At 33.5% G+C, this 20,952-nt stretch overlaps 1 protein-coding gene across 2 annotated transcripts in view; it reads left to right on the top strand.

Moving 5' to 3' along the window:
* Pigk (phosphatidylinositol glycan anchor biosynthesis class K) overlaps positions 1–20,952 on the top strand; it is a 99,997-nt gene that overhangs the window by 39,509 nt on the left and 39,536 nt on the right. For both annotated transcript variants that reach the window (XM_070007319.1, XM_070007320.1), the window contains 2 exons: positions 1,143–1,315; positions 17,359–17,449. In XM_070007319.1, the coding sequence (XP_069863420.1) occupies positions 1,143–1,315; positions 17,359–17,449 (264 nt within the window). The remainder of the gene's footprint in view (positions 1–1,142; positions 1,316–17,358; positions 17,450–20,952) is intronic.

Below are 20,952 nucleotides of genomic sequence, written 5' to 3'. Positions count from 1 at the left end.
TTCCCAGTCTCCCCCCCTCGCCCCCCACCCAATTAATATAGTCTTTTTAACATGCCTGTTGAACTTAATTTTTTTCTTCTGATTTGTTCTGGGTTGGTTATATTTTTACATTATATCAGCTTTGAAGTTGCTGTTGAAAATAGTCCTAATAAAAAGCTTGAAACAGATTTCACCTGGATAATTGCTGTCTGTCAGTGATTTTCACTGTTTATCTGTTAACTTATGGCTTGTTCATTTATTCACAAACATTTGTTCTTTTTTTATTTCTTATGTTTTGTTTTATTTTAGCTTGATGTCTGCTTTGTAGCACAGGCTGGCCTAGAACTCACCATCCTCCTTCCTGTGCCTTCTAAATGCTGTGAAATTATATTGGAAAAAATGAGGGAACCATTTTTGAACTTGATCATAGAATACCTTACTTTTTATATCTTATCTTTTCACATCCATTAAAATTTTTTTCTAATGACTATATTAATTTTTTTCAATAATAATGATCTACTGTTTTGCAGCTTACTATAGGTACAGTGATTTGATATATCTCTAGAATGTCTGTGTAATAACACTTGTTTTCTGTTAAAAATGTATAGTAATATTATAGTAATATTTGTTGGGTACTAGTTGTGTACTGTATTAAGGTACTTTGGTAACAGCAGAAGTAGAAGCCCTAGTTACTAGCTCCTTAAGGTATAGAGTGTCATTGGTAACCATTGAAAGAGATATTTATAAATTGTTCCCTGTTATATGAAGTCTTCCTGGACCCTTCAGATAATCTCTTTGAAAGTGACATATACCTCTCTTTTGCTTTCAATATTAAACTGTAATCGTTTACATCCATGATGTTTCCCTCAAGGATCTAAGCTTCTTAATTAAGAGTTGTAAAAGACTGTGCTTTATATGTTTTCTTTATCTGTACAGCTCAATTGTAAAGTACTTGGTATATTTGTAGATGCTCACTGAACATTTATATGCTAAGGGATGACAGCAATTTGTATAATACACATTTGTATAATACTTTCTTTAAATATAATAAGGTTAATGAGGTAACCTCTTTAGATTGAGAGACTATAATATATTTGTTGACTTAATGACAGTTGTATGTATGCTTATGTATATATATTTACTATTGTTACTTGTTTTTCCAGTTTCAAGTATGTCCCAAAAGTCTCTGCGTATCTACTCCAGGACATCGTATTGATCTTTTTCAAAGGAATCCTAAAAGTGTCCTAATAACTGATTTCTTTGGAAGTGTACGGAAAGTGGAAATTACAACAGAGACTATTCGTTTGAAACGGGATTCAGAGATCTTGGAAAGCAGGTATTCCTATTAATATTTCAGTAGAGTTTACTCTCAAAATTATAAAGATTTATGAAAACTTAACAGATTAAAATTAGTGTTTATAAGTAGTTTCACATTCTATCCCGTCCTCACTGTGAACAAAAGCTGTAAATACTGATGGGAGGCGAGGGTTATGATTATAGATTATGTTGGTGTTCCAAAATTGAGTAATGGTTGTAATGAACTTGAGAGTTGTTAAAAAGGCATCAAATTTCCTACAGTTCTTCACAGAGATATATATTTCTGTTGAGGCTTTTGGTAACACAGTAGGTAAAGATAGATGTGTATCAATCACTCACTTCTGGAGGAGTGGATTGTGTGTCAGCAATGTGTGCATACATGTTCATCTAAGAGAGCTTGAGAGAAATTGGTTGACTGGGTATGTGAAACAGTTTAAATATAATGCTTAAGGTTAGTCCTATATATCTTGCCATATTCATTTTATAGTTTTCCTTAATTCTAAGGCTATAAAAGATCATATATACCTTTCTTTAATTATCTTAACATTGAATTAATTTTCTTAATAGTTGAAAACTGGCATGTTACTTGTTCTGTGGTAAGTTTCTATTCTCTCAACAAAGATGTTTATATAGAAGTAAGTAGATACTATAAATGATTTCAGTGCAATTCTACTGAGTTTTGCTACATATTCTGGAAGAATAGAATTTTACCTCTTTAATTTTTTGTGTATTTTGTGAATGCAAAAGTGGTTAATGCTGAAGGTTATTTTAATTTATCTTTGAGTAGAAAATAAAGTTTAAACTTAGTTTCTCAGCACTGCTGAATTGGAGCACCCTCTAGTGTTTATATATAAATTTTTTTTTTTTAGGATGTTGCTCCTTACCAAGTGGTTTCATAATTACTATTACAAACTGGGCTTGCTGGTATGTGCCTATACTAGCTACTCAGGAGGCTCAGTCAGGAAGATTGCTTATGCCCAGGAGTTAGGTATCAATGTAGACAACATAGACCCCATTTTTAAAGCAAAACAGTTACTCATCTGCTTTATTGAATTAATTTGTGAGAATTGAGTTCCTATTGTGCTCTGAAAATTTTGAAAAATATCTCATTGCGTATAGGTGCTACATACATATAGGTACTAAAACATATCTCATTGTATATAGGTGCTCCTTGGAACTAGTATAAAAACTAGAAGTTTATTTAGATGAGATCATTGTATTCAGGATGTAGATGGGAATTTTATTTAGAGAAAAATGTCACCAATAATTTGGTATCAGAAAGTTTCTTAAGAAAATTATAGGTTAGAATACCTATATGTCTATATCTATATCTATATCTATATCTATGTATATATCAAACCTTAGGTAAAGTATCAATACAATGTTAATAAAACTGATAATTATAGTTTTAGAAATGTTTCTGTATAGCCTAAAGGAAACAGTGTAGTTCATTGGTTCAGGTCTACTCTTCTGATATTTTGTGTCTTAGTCTATTAGTTTAGTGTACATCACTAATAAGATATAATGAAAAACTAGTACCTAGAACTGACCTGGAGTAGCAGTATGAAATAAGAATTTTTTTGTCTTTTCCGCATTAAAGGTAATTAAAGGTTTACTTATTTATTTATTTATTTTTGCTGGTCCTAGGGCTTGAACTCAGGGCCTTTACTATCCCTGAGCTTTTGTGCTTAAGGCTAGTGCTCTATTACTTAAGCCATAGCTATACTTCTGTCTTTTTGTGGTTAGTTGAAGAAAAAAGCCTCATGGACATTCCTACCCAGGCTGGCTTCAAACCACAGTCCTCAGATCTCAGCCTCCTGAGTAGCACTCAGGCTCTGAGTATTAAAGTTTTAGTAAAGGCAAAAGTACAATGCTACATTGAACATGAAATATAGATATCTCTTTGACACACTTATTTAATTTCCTTCAAATATATACCCAGAAGTGAGATCACTGGATATGGTAATGCTGTTTTAATTTTTTGAGAGTCTTGCACACTATTTTCTATAATAGCTGTACTAATGATTTTCCTTTTAAAAATTGTCAACATATCTCTTTAATTTGTCTTGCTCTGATGATTGTGTTGTTAAACATTGTTTTCATATATCTGTTAACCTAATTATGTCTCTTTTTCTATAGATATTTCATTCACTTTCAATTTTTTTCCAAAATTGATTGTTTCAAATAACTAAGTTGAATTGCTTATTTTGGATTTTAACCCTTTATCATCATGTATTTATGGTTTATGGATATATTCATCTATTTTGTAGATTGTTTTTTCACTGTTGATTGTTTCTTTGGTTGTGCAGAAACTTTTTATTTTTACTTTCATTGCATTTGTGGCCATATCATTGCCAAAACCACTGTCAGGAAGCTACTTTCCCATGTTTTTATCTAATAGTTTTGTAGTTTCAGATTTTTTTTGTGTGTGAAAATACCGTACAGAGGGGTTACAATTACATGGGCAAGATAATGAGTACATTTCTTATCAAGCATTGTTGCCTTCTCCTTTGTTTCCCCTTCCCATCCCTTCCCATACCCCACCCTCTACCCGGTCCCCCCCCCCCACCAAAGTTGTAAAGTTCATTTTTCTGACATAAAGACTTGTACATCTCATTGTTGCAGTGGGTCCACCTGTATCCCTATTTAAACGATTTGTTTTTTCCCTTCCCCTCCACAAATTATACCAACATCAAATACAGTGAAAGCAGGGGTTATACCATGGAGGAGGGACATACAAAGCAACAAAGAAATCATGTTATAAATATGTTAGAAACAATTGCATGAAAGAAAAAAAAACATTTGAATTCTTATCTTGGGGTTCATTTCCCTAACATCAACTTATCTGACCTTTTCTGCTTGACTCAGATTTTTTTTTTTTAATGCTGGTCCTGGGGCATGACCTCACAGCCTAGGCACTCACTGTCCCTGTGTTTTCTTTTGCTCAAGGCTAGCACTATACCACTTGAGCCACATCTCCACTTTCAGCTTTTTTGATAATTGGAGGTAAACGACCTGGGTTGGCTTCAAACAGATACCACAAGTTTTTTCTAAGGTACACATTTTTCTACTCTTTCATTTTCTTCAAGATACCTTTTGAAGAGTAGATTTAATGTTGATGGATTTCATCGATCAATTTTTCTTTATCTTTAGTGTTCTTTGTTCAAGAAATTTTTGCCTAACCTAAAGTCAGAAAGATTTTCTTTTGGAAAATCTTTATAGCTTTAACTTTTACTTTTGGCCTCTGTCTATTTTGAATTAATTTTTGAGTTTGATATGAGGTAGGGTTTGAAATTTTATTTCTGAATCAACTTATCTGTTTCTTAAAGAATCTCAGTAGGAATACTTACTGGGATTTCAATTAAGATTAAATTGGTCATATCAACTTGGAGACTATGGATAACCTAATGATATAGGGTTCTCCAATCCATAGATAGATCTCAACAGTTATTTAGATATTAATTTTCAATTTGTTGGTTGCTCAAATTTAGAAGTAGAATTGATTTTTTAAATCATTCTGTATTTTGAGATCTTATTGATTCTGATATTGGTAAATCAAATCCCATTGTAAACTTTTATTTTTTTAAGTGGCGATTGATTCCCAGGCTGGTTGATATGGAAATATGAAGGACCTACTATTAATGTATTAATCCATTGAATGCATGGATTCCAGTACATTTTTGCTTACTTAGGAAATGAAATCAGAAGTTAATTCTACACAAGTTCAACAAGAAATGTACTCACTACCTTTTGTATGTAACTATAACCCCTCTGTATATCACCTTGACAATAAACTTAAATTTAAAAAAGTTAAGAGTAGATATTATAAAAACTGCTCAGAGTTGGATAAAATTGATTGTGAATAATATATTATTCAGTGAAAATTACTCATACTAAAATATAAGACTGTAAACTTCATGAAGCAAAAAATCAAGATAGCACAACTAATAGTTGACAGGATTTCCCTCTTTTCCTACTACTATATTTTTCAAAGTGATTAATTCTAACCATCAATCACTATAATTCTGTATTATCTTTAACACTTTATTTTTCATTTATTTTATGTTACTTATGGCCATTTATCACTTCATTTAGGGTTTCTTTATAATGGAACTTCAGGAATTTAGAAGTAGCTCATTTGATTTATAGATATGTTAACTGATAAGTAATTTATCTAATTTGTCCTTTTTGCATACATATAAAGTATTTAATACATATAAAATATTTAATATATACCTTTATAAAGTATTGAGCATTTTGTATTTTTAACTTAATTTTCTATAATTAATTAAAAAACAAACTCTGAGATGCCTTATGATTTTTAAGAAAACTGTATATAAATGGTATAACATAACATGATAATGTATCTCTTTGTAGAAATAAATCATCTCCAAATATAAGTTGGTAAATATTATGCTTATCAGGAATAATACTTTCCAACTAAAGCTTATCAGCCTTTCCAGTTTTATTAATTAAAGAAAATTAACTTAAATACTAAATAATATAATTTAAAGTTTTAAGTTACATATAATCTAAAAATTCAGTGATAGCATTTATAAATCATGAGAAGTCAATCCACAGGGACATATATAGTGCCAGGAGTAGGGTTTGAACTCAGGGCCTAGGCACTGTCCTTTAGCTTTTTCGCTTAAGGATGGTAACATCTCCAATTCCTACTTTTCAGTGGTTAATTGGAGATGAGTCTCTTGAGTTTGTCTACTTGGGCTGGTTTTGAATCCCCATCTTCAGATTTTAAGCCTCCTGAGTAGCTAGGAATATAGACGGGCCATTGATGCCTGGCTGAGAATAGATTTCTGAATTATATAGAAAATGTGTCATCACACTTTTAAGGTTTCTTCTAATTCTTTAAGTGTGTATTTGCCATTATCTAGATTGTCATTATGTTATTCCACTCTACTAATGAAGCCTTAATTTTCTAAGTAAGAATTGATTTGATGTCTATAATCTGATTTTTCAGAGAAGAATGAAGCATGGTAGTAAAAACAAGGCCATCAGAGTATGCCTTTTCTAGCTTTATGACCTTGGGTAAACCACTTGAACTTCTCTGTTTCTCCTTCCATAAAATTGGGATGGAAAGTGTACTTCATAATAGCGTTTCAGAGTCAGTTTTCCTTTTGCTTATAAAATGCTTGATTCTGTGTTTTAAATATTGAGTGTTCAGTATGTGTTGCTAAAAGCTTATATATACCACAAAGATGAACTATTATTATAATTCCATTTTCTTTGTTTGCTTATTTATTCCAATTTTATTCATAATAAACGATTTTTCTGAAATCTGAAGGATTCTCAATAGTATAAATACTATAAAGGGAAAGGGAAGGGGGACAACATAACAGTGAGACAAAGGCCACAGGGTGAACCTTTGCAACAGCGATATTCACAAGACAGGATGTTGGAAATGAACTTTACAAATTGGGTGGAGGAGGAAGTTGGGGGAAGGGAAAGTGGGAGAAAAATGAGGGAGGGAATAACAACGTTCGACAAGAAATGTACTCTTGTACATGTATCCAACTGTAACCCCTCTGTACATCACCTTGACAATAAAATTTAAAAAAGAAAGAGAATTGGTAAATTATGTTATACCAGTAGGTGGCAGTAGTGTCATACATTTGTATAAATGGAATCTAAATGAGTTATACCCTTTAAATCACGTTTGTTCCTTCAGATCACTAATGGGAAAGAAAATTTGGTATTGAATTGTCAGTTTGAAAAGGAATGGTTAATAAAAAGAATTTCTGTATGTGTAAGTTGTTTTGTTTTAAGAAATTTAACAATATACAATAAAATAGCTAAGTTTATAGGTACTATTGAATTACTACTTTTCTGGTATTTAAAAAAAGTACATTAGTTTATATATTTTTGAGTATCTTACAAGAAATTGAAGAACCCAAAAAAGTTAAGAATTTTGTTTAAGATTTATTTGTTACTAATTAGTAATTCAGTAATCTGTAGCTTAGTGGAAAAAAATCAAGATTAAATTTTCTTTTTTTTTTCTTTTTTGGTGTGTGTGTGTGTGTGTGTGTGTGTGTGTGTGTGTGTGTGTGTGTGTGTGTGTGTGTGTGTGTGTGTGTGTGTGTGTGTGTGTGTGTGTGTGTGTGTGTGTGTGTGTGTGTGTGTGTGTGTGTGTGTGTCCAGGTACTAGGGCTTGAACCCAGGGCCCAGGCACTGACCCTGAGCTTCTTTTGATAAAGGCTAATGTTCTACCGTTTGAGCTACAGCACCACTTCCAGCTTTTCTGAGTAGTTTATCAGAGATAAGAGACCTATGGACTTTTCTGTCCAGGCTGGCTTTGAACCTCAATCCTCAGATCTCAGCCTCCCAACTACCTAGGATTACAGGTGTGAGTTACCAGTGCCTGGCAGATTGAGGATTTTTTTTTTTAACATTCTTTTTTTCCTTTCATTGTGAAAATACCGTACAGAGGGGTTACAATTACATGAGCAAGGTAATGAGTAAATTTCCTATCAAGCATTGTTGCCTCCTCCTTTGTTTCCCCTCCCATCCCTTTCCATCCTCCCCCCCCCCAAAGTTGTAGGGTTCGTTTTTTGACATAGTGTCTTGTACATCTCATTGTTGCAATGGGTCCACCTGTATCTCTATTTAAACAATTTGTTTTTTCCCTTCCCTTCCACAAATTATACCGACATCAAATACAGTGAAAACAGGGGTTATACCATAGGCAGATTGAGTTTTTAAACAAGTTATTTATGTAGAAAACACATTGTAGCTATCAAAGCAAGAGGTAGAAGATATTTATGTTAATAATATCAATCTGTGATTTCATTTTAGAAGTTGCCATTTTTAAAAATCATAGTATGCCTTTTATCTACTTTTCAAGTATTCTATAGGATAGGCATTGTTACATTGCCTTGCCAGTGCTGGGAGAGACCTTTGAAGCACCATGACACAGTAGTAAGAGCATGATGCTGAATGGACTTTCATTCATATTTTGATCTAGTTACTTTTTTGAGTCTTTGGGCCTATTCTTCAGTCTCTCTGAAGCTTTGTACCTATAGAATTAATTGTAAGAATTGAGGATAATATATACAATGAGTACACTTGCCATCTAAAACTTAGCTTAATCACATTTTTTTTCAATGCAAAAGATTCAGTAGAGTATTAGCCTCCTTACTTGGTATATAGCTTGATTTGCACTTTTTTCAGCCACACTACATAGCTCATTCTGACAGGAATTGTTAGCTTGGTCTTCTTATTACCTAATCTGGGAAGCTGATTAAACAAACAAACAAACAAACAAAAACAACAACCTTTTTCTGGGGCCTGCAAGATAGAGCTTCCGGGCAGCCCACTGCTGAATGCTAGAAGCTCTTAAGGGAACTTTTCTTAACAATAGGGGAGTCTGGTGGGGTCAAAGCCCTCGTGTTAAGTAAAAGTGGAAGTCATGACTGCATAAGTGATTATCATATATAAATCAAGAGTTCTGAGTCAGAATAGTCTATGAGGGTCAGGGCAAAAAGCTGTAGATCCATTGTATGTCATCAATATTATGTATTATAAAGTAAATAAATAATTCCAGTATTCAGTAAATCCCAAGCACTGTTCTAAGAACGTTGAAATTATTAACTTGTTTAATCCTCAAAACTGTAAGACAGGTAGTAATGTTACAAATGATTACAGACAATAGAGAGATTTGTATCTTGTGGCATTATTAAAAGTGGAAGTGCTAGCTATCTGCCTTTGCATACATACTCCTCATCCTTACTGCCCTTCCAGGATTTATCATGGAACTTAGTCATTAAATTCAGATGGACATGAATAGGAACAAGAATAGCCAAGGCCATGTAGATGACTAAGCAGAGCCAGTAGTTGGGAGAAAAATATTTATATTTTTATAAGCCTGTAATTTTTAAAATAATATGATATCCATCCAATTAACTAAGAATGCAAAAGATTATAAAGTCTTAACAGAGCCATGCATAAAAATAAATAATGGATAGGATTTTATTTTTTATTTTAATGTTTTTTATTGTGAAAATACTGTACAGAGGGGTTACAGTTACATGAGCAAGACAATGAGTACATTTTTTATCAAGCATAGAGGGAAGGATAAGTTAAAAAATCATGCTGAAACAATTGTGTCTCAGCAAATCTATTTTAATACAAATTTTCTTTCACAAATATTAGAAAATCTGAAAAAGGCTAGAAAGAAAATATTTTAGCTTCTGTTGAACTTATGGTATTGGCTACATTCACTCAACTCTGTTATTATAGTACAACACTGAAATTTGAATTTGATATAATTATGCTATAAAATATTCTTTTGACTTCATGTTCTTTTAGGTTATACCATTAGTTCACAAAACAAACAAAAACAAATAAAAAATGAGAGGCTGTATTCAGGCTCATATAATGGAATGAAAAGATAAGTTACTGAATTATAAACCGTACATAAAAAATTGTGGATCTTCTTTGTGTTTTTCCTGTATATATAAAACAAGATAAAACCAGTAGGACAGTGCACATATACTCATAGAATTAGTAGTATAAAGTATAGAGTTAAGTACTCAATATTATTTTGACAGTTTTTTCCCCTGATACTATCCTCTGCTCACTCTTACCAATTTATTTGAAAATTGCCCATGGTACTACTAAGGTAATTCCTTACAGTTGAAATTACTTACAATTCCTACCAATCAGTAGACTGTTTGAACATTTAGAAGTTTAACTTCTACCAGGGATGAGATTACTTCTAATTTTCCTCAAGTGAGAACTAGAGCTTAGTTTTCTGGGATTTTATTATACTTGCTTTACTAAGTTACTTGGGAGATATTCTTTGAAACTGCATTGTAAGCTGATAATAAGTAAAACACATTTCAACAGTTAGGCCATAAATTAATGTAACCGTAATTCACTTGAGAGCTAACTTTCTGATCTCTATCTCATTTTAGGATTCCTTCCTCTGGCTCATCTATTCCTTGAGCTTTTAGAGTAATAATAGTCAAAGCCATATTTTTGTATCTTTTCCCTCAATTTTTTAGTATGGTAATTAGAAAAAGGATGATGCAGAGTATCTGGGTAGAAATCTCATCTCAAGGGAGATGATGCAATAGGGGTTTTCTTGGTACCTTTCTACAATTGTGATATCGGTATTTGTCCCTATTAACTAGAGTTCTCTTTTTCTTCCAGTATCTTTAAATTTTTAGTAATATCAGAGTCATATTTGTCAGTTGTATTTTGCCCAATATGTGTTATCAACTATATGACTACTTGAGCATGTTAGAAATTCAGTTTAATTCAGGGGCCAGCTGCTCTGCCTATAATCTTAGCTACTCAGGAGGCTGAGATGTGAGGATCACAGTTTGAAGCTTGGTCCATAGAGAAAGCTGGTGAGACTCTTATCTCTAGTAAACAATTAAAAGCTGGAAGTGGAACTAAGGTTCAAGTGGTAGAGCACCAGCCTTGAATGAAAAAGCTAGGCTCAGCCCTGAGTTCATGCCTTAGTACTGGCACCAAAAAAGAAAAGAAAAGAAAAGAAAAGGGAATTAGTTTAAAATTAGAATATTTTTTTCTGCCTTTTTAAAAGATTGTGATAAACTAATTTGATTTCTCTTTTATATCCTAGTGCTTTTAAGTAATTAGAGGTTATACTAAGCATTGGGTTAGACTTCTGGGATATTTAAGGAACTTCGTTCTATTGCTTTTGGGTTACTCTAGGTAATGTGTTTTGAGTTATTTATTGATTTTTAATTTTGGTTTGTATTATGTCTACTTTTCTCTTGTTTTAGTTGAATTTATTTTCAATGTTTGGAAAGATGCTTTAGACTTTAGTCTGCAATAAGCCATGTCACTTTATACTTTAATAATCTAAGTTCTATATGACATTATAGAATAAAAACTTTATTCTTTCTGAGTCAGAGATGATCTTATGCATGGGCATGGTAAAGAATTTTACAGTGTTATTTCTGGAGTGCTTGGATAACACAGAGGACAAAGATTTTTTTGGAGGGTAATAGGCATTTATGGAAGAGAAAAAAGAAAACAAAAGAAACAGGGTAATTTCATAGGTTTCATCATTTGCCAGCTGTATTTTATTTATGCAGAGGATTTAGAAACTATTTAATTTCATTTTCATTTGGTATGGTAACATTATTGTATTGGACTTAAAATTCACAGAATCAACAAATTTTATTTGTCTTCTACAAACAATCTTAAAAATGGTCAGGTAAATAAAGATTACACAGCTTTTTCTATGCATAAGTCAGCCCCTTATTAAATTAATAAAACAGGCCTTAGTGAAGGACGTAGGAATGAGATAATGGAAAAAGGATATTCTTGGAGTGTTGGATGAAAGACCTGGAGTGTTGAAAAATAGGAATAGTAGCATGACTTTAATAGAAACAAGAGAGTCAAAAAATGACATTGAAATATCAAATAAAAAGGAACAGAGAGAAAAATGTTTGGCAGGCTCCATTGTATTTAGTTCGGTACTTGAACTAGAAAAACCATAAATTAAATACAGAATATTTTAAAGTTATAATAGGAAGCTTTGCAGAAATAAGACACTGAACTTTGATACTGAAAAGATCTCTATCATCTGTATACTTGAGAGACTTGATCTAGAAAAGCCAACTTTTAAGTTACATCCTAGTATTAACCTTAAAATGAAAAGGATGTCTGAACCTTCAGGAGTGACAGTGATCAACATACGTTGTATTCATAAACTGCTTTGTTAAATGACAATTCTTTGTACAACTAAAGAAATAAAAATCCCCAAAATAGCAAGAATTGGAAAATACATTAATGGAAATTATTTGAATGAGAGGAACATCCCACAACAAGCATCTCTCTCTCTCTTTCTCTGTCTCTCTCTGTCTCTGTCTCTCTTTCTCTAAACAACATATAAAACAAAACAATCAAAAATAAAGTAGTCATGCTAAACGCTGGTGGCTTATGCCCACAACCCTAGTTACTCAGGAGGTTGAAATGCAGAGAAACTCCCTTTGAAGCTATCCCATGCAGAACAGTCCTCAAGATTCTATCTCCTATTATCTAGCAAAAAGCTGAGGCAGGGAAGGGCATTGCTGAAGAGTTGAAACTCCCATGCTAGTGGTTGCATACAATACACACTTACCATGTGTAATCACATTAACTGATTGTGAAACACTGAAAACAAACATTCATATCTGTAGGAATCCTTAAGATTAGATGAACTCTGCACTAGGAGCATCTTTGACAAAATATTGCAGTTCTAAAGAAAATTTTCACATAGATTTTTGGTTGCTAAGTGCTGAAATAATTAGCTATGAACTCTCCTGATAACTACAACTGACTTACACATAATTCAGCAGAAAGTATAAAAATAGAAATGTTATGAATTTTCCATAATAGTTTCTTGATATATTTTTTAAAGTTACTTAACAGGCTAGAGGTATGGATCAAGTTATAGTGTGCCTATATAGCAAGCTTGCAGCCTTGAATTCAATCCCTAGTATCATAACAACAACAAACATGTCACTTGAAACAGTTCACCAAATTTCAGATATTTTTGTGTAAGTAAAGTATTTTTTGTATTAGTTAGGAAATACTTTGTGAGTGAAATGGTTACTTCAGATCTTTGAGGTAGTGGATGAAGAGCGACTTCTTCATATTGCTTCATACTCTGGAATTACTGTCCATGCTTGAATCCTATTTAATGAAATTTCTGGTAACCTTGAGACAAGCCCAGACTGTGGCATTAAACTGATTCTCCCTGTATTCTTTCTACTATAGACCACTATAAAAGAGACAGTTAAAAATATTTTGGTTTTACTTAAAAGCATTCTTGTTGACAAAGGAAAAAAATGCACTTATTTATGCTTTTATACTGAGTTATATGTGTATTATTGATAAATAATATGAAATTATATATAAATTATATAATTTATAAAACTTTTATTCTTTTTTGTAAGTTTTTTCTATTTTCTTCCTTCCTTCCTTCTTTCTTTCTTTCTTTCTTTCTTTTTCTATTTTCTTCCTTCCTTCCTTCTTTCTTTCTTTCTTTCTCTCTCTCTTTCTCTTTCCTCTTTCTTTCTTTCCTTCCTTCCTTCCTTCCTTCTTTCTTTCTTTCTTCCTTTCTTTCTCTCTCTCTCCTCTCTCTCTCTCTCTCTCTCTCTCTCTCTCTCTCTCTCTCTCTCTCTCTCTCTCTCTCTGTCTCTCTCTGTCTCTCTGTCTCTCTATGTCTCTCTCTCTCTCTCTCTCTCTCTCTCTCTCTCTCTCTCTCTCTCTCTCTCTCTCTCTCTCTCTCGTCCTGGACCTTAAACTCAGATCCTGGGCATTGTCCCTGAGTTTCTGGCCTTTTTTGTTTATGTGGTACTGAGGAATCCAACCCAGGACTTGAAGCCTGTTAAGCAAGTACTTGACCACCAAGCCACATTCCCAGCCCATTTTTCCCATTTTTTTTATTTTCTTGAGCATTTTCTTTGTAGTACAAAGGTTTAGATTCTTCTACTTGTTCTTCCCTTTGTCACTGGGATGATAGGTGAATGCCACCATGCCCAGCCATTGAATAAGATGCAGTCTCTCAAATTTTTATGCCTGAGCTGGCTCTGTGCCTTAATCCCTGATCTTTGCCTCTCAAGAGCTAGTTACTGTGAGCAGCTCAAAGATTTTTAAATTTTATGATTTCCTTTTTCTTCTTGTTGCTGTGCATTTCAACACATGAAAATATAGACATGCATTTCAACACATGAAAATATAGACGAACATTTTGAAATGGGCCTTATAAGATGCGTTAGTGCTATCTTATTTGTGTGCTTTTTGGCCAGTAAATATTCCTTTGTGGTAAAATACACTGTATTAGTTTGCTAAGGTTGTTATAACAAAATACTAGCCCAGATCACTTAGACAAACATACTTTCTTAGAGTCTGGAGAGCAAAAGATGTTGGTAGGAATGAATTCTTGTAAGGTTTTTCTATTTTAGGATTGCAGATGGCCATTTTCTTCTCACATCTTCACATAGACTTACCTGTGTTTCTGTTCCCTAATCTGTCTACTTTTAAGGATACTCATATTTCTCCAAGACTCACCTTAAAGACCTCATTGACATGATATAACTCTTTAAAGACCCATGCTAGGACTATAGTCATATTTGGAAGTACTGGAAGATAGGGTTTCAAAGCTTTGACTTTTGGAATGTGGAATGTAATGCAATTCATGGGAGATAATACAGCATTTGCTATTTGAAACATGTTGTAGGTTACTGGTATAAAGTACATTTGCATTCTTTTTTTAATAAGTTTTTTATTGTGAAAATACTGTACAGAGGGGTTACAGTTACATAAGCAAGGTAATGAGTACATTTCTTATCAAGTATTGTTGCCTCCTTTGTTTTTCCCCTACCATCCCTTCCCTCCCACCTCCACAACTACACTCCCTCCCCCCCCCCCCCCGCCTAAATTGTAAAGTTCATTTTTCAACATAGTGTCTTGTAAATCTCATTGTTGCAATGGGTCAACTTGTATCCCTAGTTAAACATTTTGTTTTTTTCCTTCCCCTCCCCAAATTATACCAACATCAAATACAGTGAAAACGGGTTATACTGTGAGGGAGGAACATACAAAGCAACAAAAAAAATCACATGGTACCTTATAAATATGTTAGAAAAAATAGCAAGAAAGAACAAATCACTTGTGTCCCTCTCTTGGGGTTCATTTTGCTTAACTTCTTATTTGGTCATATATACATAGCTTATGACCTTTTCTACTTGTCCCAGACATATACTAGTTACTGCAAATAAGGGACACCATGGGATCTGTTTTTTTGGGCCTGGCTTACTTCACTTAATATAATTTTTTCCAAGTCTTTCCATTTCCTAACAAATGAGGCAATGTCATTCTTTCTGATGGAGGCATAGAATTCATTGTGTATATATACCACATTTTCTTGATCCATTCATCTACTGAGGGGCATCTGGGTTGGTTCCATATCTTAGCTATGGTAAAGAATGCTGCAATAAACATAGTTGTGCTGGTAGCTTTAGTATGGTCTTGTTTGTGATCATTTGGGTAAATGCCCAAAAGTGGGATTGCTGGGTCATAGGGGAGCTCTATGTGGGATCTTTTGAGGAACCTCCATACTGCTTTCCAAAGTGGTTGAACACTCCCACCAGCAATGCGGTAGGATTCCCTTCTGGCCACATCCCCAATTGAAAATCCAGAAATGAACCCACAGATCAATAGCCACCTAATCTTCTATAAGGGAGCTAAAAAAAAAATAGAATGGAAGAAAGACAGCATCTTCAGTAAATGGTGCTGACAAATTTGGTTATTCACCTGTAGAAAACTAAAGCTAGATCCTTATATATCACGCTGAACCATAATCAACTCCAAATCGATCAAAGACCTCAGACTCAAAGCAGACACCCTGAAAACATGACAGGATGGAATAGGAGAAACCCTAGGTCTCCTTGGTACAGGCCGAAATTTTCTTAATAGAGACCCAGAAACACAACAAATCAACAAAAGGTTGGACAAATGGGATTGCATGAAGTTGCAGAGCTTCTGCATGGCAAAGGACATAGCTAGCAAGATCAATAGAAAGCCCACGGATTGGGAAAAGATCTTCACTAGCCATACAATGGACAAGGGTCTCATATCTAAAATATACCTAGAACTCAAGAAGTAAATACCCCAACAACAAATCTTCAAAGAAACAACTGCCTAATAAATAAGTGGGCTAAAGACTTAAAGAGAAACTTCTCTGAAGAGGAAAGAAGGATGGCCAATAGACACATGAAGAAATGCTCAACCTCCCTAGCCATAAAAGAAATCAAAATCAAAACAACATTGAGATACCACCTCACCCCAGTTAGAATGGCTATAATCAAGAACTCCAATAACAACATTTTCATTCTTTTATAACCATCTCCACCATCCCTGCTGCCAAGTGAATCCTTACCCCCGTAGTAATAGTTCCTCTTGTCCCCTCCTCCTAACTCCTGGAAACCACCATTGTGCTTTTGTAAAGCACAGTGCTTTGAGAAAGGTATTTTCCCACATTAGCATCACTCTTCAAAGCTCTCCAAGATTAAGGTTGTCGTATTTATGCTAAACCTAAACAATATACACAGCTTTTACCTAAGAGATTTGTGAAACTGAAGTCAAATATATAATTATAAGTTTATGTGTACATCTGCTTTTTCCTTGGGACAGGATATTTTTATGGAAGCCCTAGAATTTTATACCAGTCTTTTTTTTTCATTTCTAAAAACAAAAAACAACTCCCCCCCAAAAAAAACTCCCAAGTCGAGGTTTTTAAACTCCTAATTTTATATTGATAAATTGATGAATCATTCAGGAAAGCAGGCAAAGAGTATTTAAATACGGAGTCTAGTATTTGGTTTGCTATTTCTGAAAACATGTTTTACATTACTTTGTTTTGTTGTAGTCTAGGGGTTTCAACTTAAGGGTTTTGTGCTTTGAGGAAGGTGTTCTGCCCCTTGAGTCATGTATCAGCTATTTTTTGTTTAGGCTGGCTTCAACTTTGATTCTCCTATTTATACTTCCTCCAATAGCTGGGATCACAGGAAGGCACCCCCATTCTCAGCTATTGATTGAGATGAAGTCTTGCTAACTTTTTGCTTGGAATACCCTCAAATGAAGATTCTCTCAGTCACGGACTCCTGAGCAGTTATGATCCTGTGAGCCACCACACTTGGCTTAAATGTCAATCTTAAAGGAAGTATTTCCCACATAAAGTGACCTTTCAGAGAATATTGTCATTTCATTTTTTCATATCTTTAGTCAGTAAACATTTGAGTATTATAATATGAACATTTGACAGACACAGCTGACTAAGATGGATTTTATTTGTATTTTTTATCTTTAAGGAGGCAAAAATCAATGTTCAATACATTTTTGGTCATGTCATTAAAACTTTTTCACTGGTTGTTTTTTTTTCCCAAAGATTATTTGTAAAATACTGTTTGTTTTCAAATGTGCTCTAAATATATGTACTTTAATATCATAGTGTCATATTTAAGTGTTTGTCATATTTAAAAACAGTATTTACCTTAGCTTTGTGTTTTTTAAATTTCTTTTTAGTAGCTACATGGAAGACCAGATAGATGAAGAAGAACTAATGGAACCTCTGAAATATGCTGATCAACTTCCTGTAGCTCAGATAATACACCAGGTTTGCTCTCCATTTTATTCTTTTGTAAGCAAGAAGATTTTTAATCTTGGGAAAGTAATTGCTTTTGTTAGCTTTCTCAGAATCAATGTGCTCGAGCTGAAAGGCATTGCAGGCTGTCTGTCCCTGTTTAGGCTTCACCTCTTACAGTTAAAAGTCTCCCTCAATGCACATTATTCAAAGGCTACTTGCTGTGTAACACCAGAATTCTCACTTATTTAAAATATGGGGTTATCATTGTGCATTACACAATGACAAGAGTTAATTTCAGAAAACTTTCATTTTGAGCCATTTTATATAATACTTGTTAGTGACAAGGAGAAAGAGCCAAAAATACCATTTGGTTCAATATTTTTGGAATTGCTACAAAGAAAAAACAATGTTGCCCAACTTTGTCCTCCTTACCCCATATCAACCGAGTGAAGTGTAATTTCAAATGTCGTGTGGACAGTTTGTTCATTTCCAATTATAATAACTCTCATCCTGTCCACACTTGTTATCCTAGGAAAGGCACTTTTGTAAGTATTTAAGCTTAAATTTTTCTAGTATAATTTTGAAAACACATAACTTGTGACCTGGTGGGGGCCAGAATCTAATAATTTTAAATAGTGTATTGACTAAGTCATAGCTTTTAGACCTAGCAGAGTTTCCAGATTCTTACAGATTATAGGAAATATTAAAAAAAACACAAGTTTGTCTTTCAGAATGTTGATTATTATTTTGAGATTTTCCATCTGTCTTTCTCATTCAAAAGGATTTTTGTTTAGCTGGTATAAATTGAGGAGATGTACCAGTTTAAGCTTATTAAAAGGCTTTTAATTTCAGATGTTGGCTATATCTTTTCATTGATACTGAAATTTAGTATTAAAATGCTGTGAAAAATAACCAGAAAAGTGAGAAATATGCCCCTCTGGGAAACTTACCTGTGCATGGTAATCAGGTTCAGTTTATATGTCAGGAATTCCCTAGTGTTGTCAGAGCCGAAATGACCTAACAGTCTGCAAATGTCACATTTAAAATTCTGTCTTCATGCCTGACTCTCGGCATAAATGAATTAAATAGCAGAGCAGGCAGCCAGTCAATATGTTCTTAACAGTAAGAATGAGCAATGTAACAGTTTATGGTTTGCTCAGAATAGGTAAATAGGATCTGCCCAAGAACGGTTCACCTAGGATAAAATCTGAAAGCAGAGGCAAGAATTAACCTTTACGATGGTTGACCAGATGAAATGTCAGTAATATTTTTATAACATGAATGAATAAACTTCTTGGTTTATGTCACAGCTGTGGTTTGCTATTATGCACTGTGTAAACTCAAAGATGAAATACTTAGCCCTAGTGAAAATTTCACATTGTAGGGTTGTTTATTCTTTGGCAGTATAAAGTATTGTATTAATGTTAACACTGAATTATAAACATATGATAATTAAAATTCTAAGTGCCTGATTTGATCAGATTTCACTCTTTTGAAACACATTTTGCATGGTAGTTGATTGTATTTTTATTGAACAAAGATGTTAGTGTAAGTTAGAAGCTGCCAAAGAAATGGGGCTTTTGAGGGAGGAGCTAGGGATGGAAGCAACTTTAGCAGTAGAAGAGAGAAATGAGTCTCAGTCATTTAAGCAATTATTGTATATGGTACAGTGCTGTTTACAATGAGTAGCTAGTTTTAGGATTCTCGGTATTATTATTTTGTACTAAATTTACCATTTTTTTCCAGTGGTTCAAGCAAATATGATTATGTGACTAGTAAACCCAACAGGCTAAAGTTAATTAGTAAATTACTCTGATGCGATAGAAGTTAAATAAAAATAGAGTCTTTATGTGGGCAGTAAACCCATAGAAATGTATATGGGAAATTTTCTCTGTCGCAATAATGAAAAGGACTATAAAATAATTACAATTAAATTTAACAAACAAACAGTAGGTCCTCCAGTATAAGATATGGAAATATATTGTGTTTTTGGAATATAGACATATTAAACTCTTGATGATAGGGAAAAAAATTCCATAAAAGTACAAATAGTTCCAAATTAACAATCTTCAATTATAGTGGAAACAAATTCTCCTCCTCCTCCTCCTCCTCCTCCTCCTCCTCCTCTTCCTCCTCCTCCTCTTCCTCCTCCTTCTTCTCCTCTTCCTCCTCCTCCTCTTCTTCTTCCTCCTCCTCTTATTTCCATCACAGGGTTTGAACTCTGGGCCTAGGTGCTGTCCCTGAGCTCTTTCTGGTGGTTAATTGGAGATAAGAGTCTCATGGACTTTCCTACCCACATCCTCAGATCTCAGCCTCCTGAGTAGCTAGGATTACAGGTGTGAGCCACTGGCACCCGGCTTTTGTTTTCATTTTTTTTTAAAGATCATGTAATGTATGAGGAAGAACAAATGTCTATGAATAACTATCTAAAGTATGTAAAAGTTTGAATCAGCATTTTGCAAACGCAAGCTGTCAAGTAATTATAGGTAAAAGAATACACAAATGGGTCAAGGGAGCACAAAGGAGGATTCTAATTCACTGCTTCTAATTCATGACCAGACGTGGGTACAGTGATTCTTGATGTGAAAGTATATAAACAAAAGTTTCATGACAGGTTTATTATTAATTGAGATACATTAGTATTTTCTTTTTCTGTTTTATTTTATATTTTGCAATACCAATAACACTAAGTTTACTGGAATAAAGAATCTGAAAAAAATAATTATTTGACAACTTAAGATATAAACCTCTGTTTCATTATGTACCTAAGATACATTTTGTGTATTAAAGACTTGTGTTAAATAAATAATTAAAGGTGTTGGATGAACATTTAAGCTATTGAATGAATAATCCTAGAAGTAGAGAAGAACCTTTTAATGACCATAAAAACCTAGGAGATATGTGCAGTGCCATAAAAATAGAGTATCTTACATAACATAAAGACCATAAAGGTAGAAATTTTAGAATCAAGACAAATATGTCTACAAAGAGGACAATGCAAAATGATTAGTATACAAGGAATTCTTGCAAGTTTATAAAAGGTAAACAAAAAAAAGCTCAATAGGGAAAAAAAGACAACAGACATGACAATGATTTAGAGAAAAACAAATCAAATGGCCATTGAATAAAAAAGAGCCTCCAACTTAGTAAGGAAATCTCCATTACAGATTCAGTGAGATTATTTAACCCATTAAACTGGCAAAATTTAAACCACACATTGGAACTAAATGTGATAGTTTCTTAAAAGATTTAACAGTTATCACATGATCTAGTGATTCTAGCATAAGTGTATACCCAATAGATATGAAAACATACATCCACTTAAAACAAATGCTCATTGCAGCATCAGTGTTCATAGTCAAGAACTGTAGGCAACCTAAATGCTCACAAACTGGTGAATAGATAAATAAAATATTATGTATCCATGTGGCAGAATATTGATCAGCAATGAAACAGAATGAAGTACAATTACTTTGTACGACACAGATAAATTGTCTAACTTATAAGCATTATGTTAATAGAAGCCAGTCACA

The sequence above is a fragment of the Dipodomys merriami genome, unplaced genomic scaffold (assembly GCF_024711535.1).
Source record: "Dipodomys merriami isolate MVZ:Mamm:240054 unplaced genomic scaffold, mDipMer1.0.p SCAF_7, whole genome shotgun sequence".
Classification (NCBI taxonomy): domain Eukaryota; kingdom Metazoa; phylum Chordata; class Mammalia; order Rodentia; family Heteromyidae; genus Dipodomys; species Dipodomys merriami.
This window is presented reverse-complemented; position numbering and strand designations above follow the sequence as displayed.